The sequence below is a fragment of the Nipponia nippon genome, unplaced genomic scaffold (genome assembly GCF_047370975.1).
Source record: "Nipponia nippon isolate SJK-2023a ecotype South Korea unplaced genomic scaffold, ASM4737097v1 scaffold_11, whole genome shotgun sequence".
Classification (NCBI taxonomy): domain Eukaryota; kingdom Metazoa; phylum Chordata; class Aves; order Pelecaniformes; family Threskiornithidae; genus Nipponia; species Nipponia nippon.
The window spans coordinates 29179026-29190129 of record NW_028262302.1 but is presented as its reverse complement, the minus strand read 5'-3'; the positions used below and the strand labels follow the sequence as shown (position 1 = coordinate 29190129).

General features: G+C 42.8%; 1 protein-coding gene across 5 annotated transcripts in view; it reads right to left on the bottom strand.

The window, feature by feature from the left end:
* Window positions 1-129: 129 nt before the first annotated feature.
* Window positions 130-11104, bottom strand: part of MAP4K5 (mitogen-activated protein kinase kinase kinase kinase 5) — a 72547-nt gene continuing 61572 nt past the window's right edge. For all 5 annotated transcript variants that reach the window (XM_087746895.1, XM_087746896.1, XM_087746892.1 and 2 more), the window contains 6 exons: window positions 10572-10749; window positions 9484-9552; window positions 8675-8767; window positions 6725-6795; window positions 5915-5970; window positions 130-3422 (listed from right to left, as the gene is read on the bottom strand). In XM_087746895.1, coding sequence (XP_087603021.1) covers window positions 3335-3422; window positions 5915-5970; window positions 6725-6795; window positions 8675-8767; window positions 9484-9552; window positions 10572-10749 — 555 coding nt within the window. In that variant the 3' untranslated portion in view covers window positions 130-3334. The remainder of the gene's footprint in view (window positions 3423-5914; window positions 5971-6724; window positions 6796-8674; window positions 8768-9483; window positions 9553-10571; window positions 10750-11104) is intronic.

Sequence of the window (11104 nt, the reverse complement as noted above, 5' to 3'; positions counted from 1 at the left end):
GAAGAGCGGCCAACCCTGGATCAGGCCCTTCCCACCGACTGCCGTAAAACCCGGAGCCCAGCGTGCTCCCTTCAAGCTACGTCCGATAACGTATTGTTCCCGGCAAGTCCACCACACCACATCCAGGTATCAAATAAAGCACAGTTTATTTGGCATAGGCTGAAATGAACTGCAACAGAAATTTAGGTCGAACAAAGCCTAGTTACACCAACTGGAAGGAGTGCAGTTAGAGCCTCGGTTACAATCTAATGACTAAACAAGGTAAAAAGTACATTTCAGAAAGCCCCCCAGTCTTGTCCTTTTCATTCAGAGAGACAGCGGCTCACCGATGCATTGTACCTCTCCCTTCTAAAGAGCCGTCATCACAATTACAGCTTTTTCAGTCGCAATGGATTTGGTTAGGAAATCAAAAGAGACTGATCTACAGGCTGCTCTTCGAACACGGTACTTCAAAGAGCACTGGGAGCCTGTTTTAAGGCTTTCAAGTCGAATACATGAACCTTGTGCATCAAATAACTAATACTTTGATACCTGTCAAAAGAGCAATGAGGACGTGAGCAAGCTTTTGCTTCATAAACTCCAAACCCACACGCTAGGCCTTCTCAACCCTGGTTGAAATGTCACAAAACCACAGAGATACCGACAATACCGGACGAACTGGAACAGGCTACCAAATGCAAACTGTACCCGTCAGTCGCCGAGACTATGAATCACGCAAACCCGCTGTGCTCTACCCCGCTCAGAGTAACCAGGGAGGGTTTTACACGAGGAAACAGCATCTTGCAGATCATGCCAAAAATGCCACTGTCTATAGAACCAGACCGGACAAAGCATTTCAGAATACGCCCTTAGAAATGCTTTAACAGCTAAAAAAGGTTTGGTTAAACGAGGACTTTCCTAGGATCGTTTTTTATGATTCAGCAAATCACCAGTCATCCATGTCATCCAAAGAAAAATACTTTCAGTTCATTATGGTTGCATGACATTGCCATGACCTAACAGGTATTTACTCCAGTTATTCTCCATAAATATTCATGTTTTATTTACAGATTTCTCTAGTCTTTTAGAGATCTTCTTTAAGTGTTTTCAAAGATGAAGCCAAAGCTACCTTCTGCAGCGAGTGCGGTAAATTAAGTGAAAGCCTTTGCTCTACAACAGCTACACCTGGTGCTTCACTTTGCCTGCATTTTCGTTTTAAGGCCTGTGCAGACTAGGAGTTACACCATCTGAGGGGTAATCACCACTCGCTGTTACCTACGGAGAAGTAACTTCAGTTCTAGAGAACTCGGCTTCTTTAAAACACAAAAATTACGCGTCCCTCGTTTAATACTGCTGACCCAATTACAGCCGATGCGAACCGATTTTTAAGTTTTCTCTGTACACTCACTGTTTATTAAACTTCGATACAGTTTCAGAACTGAAAAGCTTGACTTGGTTTAAATATCAAGTCAGTAACGAGAATTAGTTTTGAATGACAACGCTAAGTGGATAAAATGCTAAATTACGTGCAAGTCTATTTTTCCTTCCAGACCTTCCGAACAACGTAAAACTCCGGCTGTACCTAGTAACGACCAGGCGTTACCGGGTCACCGCGTGTGCCGGGTTAATTCCGTCAACGTTAAATTATGAATCGCGTAGCCTGATGCCTCGGCGGACAACCCGGCGCCCCGCTCCTCAGGTTGCGAGTTAAAGATCGAACCCCCCCGGCCCCGCAGAGCCGGCGGGCAGGCCGAGCCCGGGTAACACACTTACCTTTACCGCGTTAGCAAAACGACGCCTGAAGCGTCTAACCTGTCTGTCCTGGGGTAGCAGATCGCAGAAATCGAGCAGGCAGCAGCATGCTGTAGCATTTCATTCAACGACCCCTCAATTCAGATGTTTATGAACTGCTACTGCATCTGCCTCTGGACTGTGTACCGAGATCAAAGCTAGCAGGTTAACGTGAGGTAGTAAAACCAGATGCTATCCTGTCGTCAGTCTATATTTGTATTTAACGGTACCTCGAGAATTGCAATTAATGAGGAAGACAAAAGGAACCGATGTGACTCTTTAATGGAGGAATAAAAAGAAAAGAAAAATGCAGGTGACAAAACAGGGAAAGGGAAAAGGTGATCGAAAGCTTTACTCTAGAATACTGGTTCTTATCATGTTTATTTATACCACACAGCTGGGGAAAGAGCCCTTTGCAAACGGCTGGCTGGCTGACAACAGCCGGATGGCTGTACCAACCGCAACGCTCCTAAGCTCCGCTATCGCCATAGGCTCCCCTCCGGAACAGTATAAATAAACTATACGTCACGGGCAGTTTGATACATGATACTTTCATTCATTAAGGATGATGACCAGGTACGATTTCCATTTCACGCCACAAGGCTTATCCCTAATTTATGAAAATAAAGCATATATATTTTGTACATTTTTATATATATATAAATATATATATATAAAAAATACACACTGCCGGTCAACTTAACACACATGCGCACATGCACGCACACACACGCGTATATTGTACACACCCACCCAGTAGCAACATGTCCGATATCAATATTATATTTTGTGTACACACACCCTACATCTAGTAGTAAATAAGAAAATCCCTTTTATGGCAATTCTGCAGGCAAAAAAATCAATACAAAATACTTTGTTGTACAAAACTGCATTTTTACGAGATCAACCGACATCGTAACATACCCCTCAATAATGCACTACATCCCTACAGGAAAAAAGAATAATCAAATCTTTATACAATTGTAAAAAAAAATTGTAAGCTGCTCTGCAACCTTCCTTTGCTAAAAGTTAGACACATTACACCATTCTAGCAGCAGATTAATAAATAAGGATTAAATAGTCTATTATACAGAGCCATACTGAATGGCAGATTTAAAACCAAAAAGCTTTGCAGATACTTTCACTTCCTACACAAATCTTTTTTATTAAGAATAAGACTCAGTATAAAACAGGGAAACAGCCAGCACTATGTCTATATCTACAGAATATGAGGAAAATCCAAGGGAAGTAAAATATTTAACCGTTTATGGCACCTTTACTGCAAAACGGTTTTTAAAGGCTCTGTTTCCCTATAACTAATGAGTAAAGGGCTACTTATCTCAGCTTTTATTAAGCAAACTCGATATAACCAACCACACAGTGGCAAGAGACAGAACCAGCTGTTCCCAGCTGCAAAAATGTATTGATTTCCACTCTAAAACAACATCATTGAAGTGTCAAGAAAAGAAACAGTAAGTCACAGTCCCGCTTGCACTGAGTTTCCTCATGCTTCTTCATTCCTCGTCTGGCAAATTCACTGTTATTTGCGTTAGGTTACTGTTGCTTAGTAACTATTTTCGTGTCCAGCCAAGATGTAGAGATTGCTGTGTGCGGTCGGGTTTTCCGTCGGCCTGCTCTCTAACACTACCACTCTGCAATCAAACACAGACAGAGTCCAAAATGGTTAGTGGCAAAACACGAAGCACGCGGTGTAACTACCGAGGAGGAACAAACGTGTTGCTCGCAGGTTTCTACAGATTGGAGGGATATAGGTTCTCCAAAATATCTTGGGTATTTTATTCTTTAAATCGGTTACCTCATTTTCCAGCATCGCTTCTGATAAACACACTGAAGCGGACTATACGAGGAACAGAGGACTAGAAGCGGCTTCTTGAACCAGAATCTGCCCCTCTCGACCACAGGCACGTGCAACGCGTTACAAACCTCTTGCGAACCGGCATCTTCCACCTCGGAATCAGCTATGTCCTCTGCTTCTGTCGGGAGGTTCTCTCAGAGCCAGAGCGTTGCGAGGAGGCGCGACCCTCCTGTCATCTGCAGCCCTACATCTGCTCCTACATCTTGCGATAAGCATCGGCCACTAACCTAAACAGTTCTCCTCCCTTCTGAATATTTATCGGCTGACGGGTTCACAGGGAACACTCAACCCCATCTCAGCCTTTGTCCTGCTGGATCATGTTCCTGTAGGCTCCTCTGGAAAACCTGTCTCTCCCTGTCTTGGACCGCTGTCTTCTACCCATCTGTCCCATGCTGAACCTCAACAATCATCGCAGCAGCTGATACGGTTGGGCCTTTGACCTCCCCTCTCCCTTCCAACTGCTTAGCTCCTGCATTTCTCTGCAGGGAGAAATGGGACAATATCCTGTCATGTTTAACATTAAACTTCTCCCTGCTTTTTGTGTTCTACCTGTGTATCAAATAAGCCAAATGTGCCACTTGAACTGTGCGTTAAGATTCCTCAAAGGGAGCCTGTCTCAGGCGAGCACTGCCCACACTCCCCTCCCGGGCCACATTCCTCAAGGAGTTTTCAAATGAAGTCTCACTCTTAACAGCCGCTGTCCCTGGCCTTCACTGCTGCAACGCGTAGTTCTGAAGCGACCCAAGCCAAAAAGGTGCTTCCACATCTCATTCGCCTGAATGGCAGAAAAGACTCCTGCACCATTTGTAGAGATGGAAAAATACAAAACAAAGGATTTGGCAGTTCAGTGAGATCAGAATGGAAGAAAATGGCTTCTCTGCAAAACTGCATGCAGCAGAAGGACCTAATCTCCAACCCCCCCAAAGTGCTTTGTACTAAGTTGTTACTCAGATATGCACGTCTTCTATAAAAGCGCAAGCTGAACCAGATGAGACGCTGCTTCCCATCCCTCTGTGTGTTTAGGATGCGGCTGTGCTCACCAGCCCAACACAGAAATACGACCCACTTAAAGGTACCACTTCCAGTACGCAAGAAAGATTCGCTGATGGTGGCACAGCACGGAGCTGGACGAATACGTACGGCATCTGTACCGCGGCGGACCTCAGCAAAAGCTCATTCCTGCAATAAAATGCCCCCTGCTCTGCTGGGAGTACCAGGGAAGGAAATTACCACTGCCTGTCTGCACAAGGGGGATAGCAGACAGAAAAGGCCGAGTATGCGTTGTCAGAGGTTGCACTGTGCTTATATTTTTGAGATCTCAGAGTCAGCAGCGGCAAGGATCCTCAATTCCAGCCGCAGGGATCGAGGACAGGGGGTGATGCAGGTGCAAAGCAAAGACTTCAGCTGGTTCTTGTTCAGGCTACCCCTCCTCTTCAAAAGAGCGAGCATGCACTCACTCTCTTTCTGGACTGGGGATCCAGGAACGTGAGTGCATGAAATTATAGATTACTCACAGAAAGCGAGTCAGAGCCAGGCTTCCCAAAGGCCAAAGGAGGGAGCAGAAGATCAGGGATTAGAACTGATTTCTTGACTCATTACTGTCTACTTCTACATTTAGCGCTCTGGCTACCTGAGAAACCACAAGTACACATGTCCAAATCCGGAGACTGGGGCGGCTTCTGCTAAGGTTTCAAACCTGGAGGCAGCTGCACCTCTTCCCAGCCTCCGTAGCTGAAAGGAAGCATCTGGGTGTTATGGGTAAGGGGTGAATTGAGACAACTGTGCATTAAAACCTGTACGCGATCTAGTTTGCTCTGCTATTTCCAGACCTCAAGGTCCAGAGCAGTGAAGATTATTTTTAAGTAACTAGCTGCCAAGATAATGCACCAGTTCACCAGGAAAATCCCAGCCAGAAGCCAGCTTTTCCAGAAGTGCGCTGGGCACCCTGCTTACCCCATGCCAAAGGCGGCCCTCATCTCTCCCTGCGGCTTATCTCCTCACGCTGTATTTCTACACGCTTGCGTTTGTGTTCACACCTCTGTCTCTGCAGGGGAAAGTGGGGGAGGTCACAGGGGCTCTTAGTAATAATTTTGGACGCAGATGCAATCACTAATTAAATTTTTGGCTATTGCAGGCAGAAACAGCGTTACTGCCTCCCCCAGGACTGCCTACAGATAGATCTGTGGTGGGCTGGAAGCCAGTTCCAGCTGGAAGCTAGAAAGCTGGTTTAAATAAAATAAAAGGTTTATGTTTCTTCAAGGTGATTACCTGTCTGATCCCAGTAAGCGGAAAACCCTGGTTTCATCTGATATCTCTTGGGTAACCTGTAGAAAAATGGAGACATTTAGATCCATTTCAGTGGCAAAATGGAATTTATTGGTCTGAGTTGGAAGGAAAAAAAAAAGAGATCAGTCTCTTCAAAAATTCAAATACAATTTAGTGCAAATTACAGAACTGAGTCAGATGAACTGAGTCAGATAAACTGATGCTAAGCAAAAAAGTTTCAAATTTCATAAAATACAACTTATTTTAAATAATTTTTGTGTTGTAGACTGTTATCAGTCTAGATAACTTAGTGGCAGAGATGGAGTATGTTGATCAAATCTTTGTCAGCAGAGCCTGACTAGGTTTCCCTGGATTTTCACCATCAAAAAGGACAGGGTTTTTTTATGGAAAAAAGGAGACTTTTTTAAAGGGACACTTTAAAAAAAAGAAAAAAAAAAGAAAAAAGAAAGAGTGTCTTGTTTTTTTTTTTAAAAAAGGGATGCTGGCAACTCAAGCTTTTCATCCAAGAAACCCAAATGGTGCTTACACCAGATCTGTACTGGCTCTGTGCAGAACCAGCTCAGGAGTCTCTGGCTGATACTCTTGGAAACAGAGCTGGCTAAAGCATGTGTGCGAGCTTTACCATGGGCAACATATGCAGGCAAGTCAGAGAAAGCAACCAGCAAGCTGAAGCAATGACAACATGGAGCACGAGCGCTATCACTAGGGAAGCAGCTAGAGTGGCCAAAAGATCAAGTGGTTAAATAAGGAACAGGAAGAACTTAAACCTGAAGAGACTGGGAGATTACTTACTTCATCTGACTTAAAGCTCTTGCCCTGCATGCCATGTTTCCAGAAGGCCAGCACACTGTCTTGAAGGCACACTGCAAAGGAGAAACACAAAATCAGACCCAAGCATGGCTTATCGGAACCAGAGAAACCTGGGTTTCCCACCAGCAGCGATAGTGGGAAGCGTGTGGAGGAAGTACGTGGTGAGACTTGGACTCCTGGTAGAAGAACCAAACTCCAAAATCGCTGTAGAAAAACTGGATTGAAATGACTCTTTGGATCCGAGACACACATTACTTTTTAAAGTGCAATTCAACAATTCAAAACATACCACTCAGACATTCCCTGTTTGCCAGGACAAGATAGGCATCTCTGGTTTTTCCTTTTCTCCCTTTCATTTCTGTTCTCTGGATCTTTGTTTTCCTAATGATTCTGGAGAAAGCACCAGGAAGCGTACAAACATGCTGCCAACCAAAACACTGTGGGTTGCTGGAAATGACAGATCACTTGAGTTATTGTATTTACTTCAAAATAGATGCGAGTATGAAAAATGGGAGGAGTCTTCCATTCAGGGCCACAGAGAGAACACAGAAAGCTACCAGCTCTGAATGATTTAATTACCAGACTGCTGAAAATAATGGATGAAGAGCGTGGTGTTCTTTAAGCAGTGTGACAGAAACATATTTTACACCGTGTTTTATTTTCCTAAATCCTACTTGTTTTCCTTTACTATTCCTTCGAGTCACATTTTCTATCTGCTCAGTATTAGCCATGTCCTAAATACAGAGAACAAAGGCATTCAGCAGAATCCTGAGAGCAATGTTTGTCACAACAGCCTCAGACTAATCTCCACCTGCTACTCCCCACTCCACCCTGCAATCAGGGAAGGAGGAGTTGTTTCATACCCTGAATTCCCAAGAGACCACTTGGAGCGTAAAGAACCGCTCACGTTATTTAATGTCAGCTGGTGAGAGCAAGACTTTGGGATAAATGCTTCTGTCTATGAATTCCTTCAGAGTTCAAGGAAAAGGCAATGGTCGAGTCACGTTATGCATGCGTCAGCGGGAGATACCGTATGATACAAGTACAGCATTTAATTAGAACATGTCCGAATTTAGGGAAGAATCACAGGCTTGATTAAAAATATCTTCCTTCAGGACAGGTCTGACATGTCTCAATAGAGATGCTGTACCGAAGAATGTGCACGGCTTTACCGACTGCTATTAAAATACAAAATACCTATGTCAAGAATCTTCTTCTAAAGGGAAGGTGCCTGAGGAACCCAGAAACACAAGTTGTAAAGAACTGCCAACAAAAACAAGTTGTGTCTTTACTGATTTTGATTCCAGAAAGAAGTTCAGTTTCTGAGATACGGAATTATTAAACTTACATTAACGAGATACTTCTGAGAGCTTACTACAGCAGAAATACTTGCTTGACAATTACAACTGAAGTTTTAGAAGCAAGGCTGCTGTCCTCCAGTAGTCTAAAGACAGCAGCCTGTCCTCTAAGAATTAGATTCAAATACTATTACCCTGCCTGTTAAAAAATGGATGTGCTATCACTTTAAATAAAATCTTAGCTTTTAGAAGACTAACACAAATTTATGCATTACTAAAACAGTTTTTCCTGCCCAAACGTTTTTCTCGGTGCTATGGAAATGACCAGAAACTAGTCAGCCTTCCCCCCCCCCCCCCCCCAACCAAATCATGATACATCTTAGTTATAAAACAGAAATGACACCAGATGGAATCACGCAAAGATTTGACGTGCTATCGGGCAACTGCCTTACCCTTACCTTCTTCAGCGTGTCAGCGGAGACAAAGAGACAGGTCACAATATCCTGACACGTGTACTTTTTAGTGTCAGACCTCACTGGGTGCACTAGACCAGCCTAGATTATTAAAAACCCTTCAACACTCATCCCTCTAAGGCCTTAGTCCTTGAGAGACAATAGTGAAGCAAATCACTTACCCACTGACTCAATGCAGAAATCAAAGCTCAGCTCGGAGGCCAATTTCTTGCTTGACTTCAATTTCCCTTGTAAATTCACAATTTTCACAAATTCTCAAGAAAAACAGAAAAACAAGTATTAAAACCCACTGCCGAAAAGGGTTACTGATGTCTTTAAGCATGAAATACTCATTTCTTCTTTCAGGCATAAAAAAGCTCTCGAAGCTAACAGCTACAGTATTTGTCTAAAATGAATCCAAGAGCATCCTTCTCTCAAAATAAATATGGAAAACCACCTTATACACTTTGTATGTCTTTAGACTCTACTAACAGCCTTCCTGCAAATAACAAACAGTGCAGAAATGTGAATTCAACATACAGGCTGGAAATTTGGGCAGACTAAGTCATTGCAAAGTTCCCACTGAGGCATTAACCTCTGACGCATGAGAGTTACGGTTATCATGACTGTGTACGATGGATTGTGAGCTATTTGTCCTGCTAGCACATGCAACAGGCAAATGTCACTTTTTCCAAGTAAATTTTGAAAATTTCCAGTCGGCATATATTTGAATTCTGATCTGTGATGCTGCATTACATTTCATTTTGAAAAGAAACAAGAATGATATACACACATGAAGAGGGAAAGCGGAATCACAAGAGTCAAAATAAAACATCACTTATCTGAACTCTATCTGTTAGGAAATATTACAACACAAATCAGTAATGAAGGGAGAAAAATTAACTTGTGGTAGAGCTAAAATCAACAACTGTGGCAAAGCGGGTTTTGCAGGAGGTGTAAATAAGTTGCCCAACAGAGGCATGTTACTTACTGTCCAGGCAGACTAGGACAGTGTCTCTTTCCAGCTGTGTGACATGAATGGCATCTAACTGCTGATTGCCTTGTGAAAACAAACAAACAAACAAACAAACAAACAAACCCAAACCAACAGATTATTTTATATCGCATCATAAGACCGATCTCAGCCTCCCCTCCCCTCAACCCCTCACCGATTGCTACAGCCTTTTCAGTATGCTACAAGCCTTTTGCAACCTACAATATTTGTTACTCTCTTAAATTCTTTTAAGGTTATATGATCCCAGAATGTTCTGGGACAAGTATAGGGCCTAAGGACAAACCCATCATTTCAAAGCATGTATTTAATATGAAAGCAGTACTGTTTACTGGCATAAAATACATTTTATGTTACTGTTCAGCACAGCAAGTCAGCTTCCTTCATGAAGAGGCACGATAATGAACAAAAGGAATCATCAAGGGAATCTTTGCTCCTAAAAAAATGCTCTTTTCCCATAAATCCACATCTGGAAAGATGATTGTGCTGATATTAAGCTAGATTTAATAGTTTTTCTAGTTTTTATTAATGAAGTTCTTGGTACGGCTGCTAAAAAGCAGTATTTAAATGTAAAAAAAAGTATATCCAACAGAGCCAGCAGAGAAAAGCATCTGCAAGATATCAACTAGCTTTTGAAGATAAAACAAAATCTTCTGCTTTATTAATAGCCAGCTGAAGATGACAGGCCTCCCCCGAGGGCTGGAGGACAGACAAGAACGCATTTATGTGAGTCTTTACACAGGAAAGAAGGGGAAAGAGGAGCAAGCCCGACCCCAGGAAAAAGCATGCAACCACAAACGAGAACCCAGTCAGCAGGGTCTGCATTACTATTTAAGGAAATTTATAAAATAAAAGACGTGTCTAAAAATGAAGTCGTTTAAGAAAGACAGTCTATACTGAAGTTGGCGGGTCATCGCAAGAAGAACCTCGGATCAGCTCAATATGCTTTAGGCAGAGAAGCTGCATCATTTTGCCTAGCCTAAAGGGTTTCCAAATGACTTCTGAAGAAGGGATAGCCAACAGTTTCCAGACAATAAAATGGCTGCAAGACGGACCAACAGTCTTACCTGCACCAATTTCTGTAAACCACGAAGAAGCAGAGTTCAAGTTGATTGTCTCAAACTGAACTACCTGATTTGGTTCAGTACCCTTACTGATAGCCACGCAGACCATCGGGTACTCCTGCTCTGGTATCACCAGCATTTCAAACACATTCAAAGGGCTTGGCAAGGGAAAATCAAAGTGCTGGAAAAAACATAATAAGGCATTTGTAAAGTCTCCTTTTACCTTGGAAATAAGAAGCCTAAAATAACATGCACAAAGTATAAAAGATATAGAAGAATTTTTCGCTGCTCCTAGGAGTGCTTTTTTAAGACAGGATGAGCTGTGACCAACATCATGTTGCGCAGAGGTATATGCTAGTCTGTTATTGCTAGTACTGGGCTTGATCCAACGCTTGACTGACTTCAGTCACAAGATTTTCTTAGTCAAAATGTGTCAAGCCAGATTTTCAAGTGCTCAGAACCCACAAATGGGACTTGCCTGGGATGTACTTTCCATTACAAATTCTGGAAAGGTTATTTCAACAAATGTGTAATGA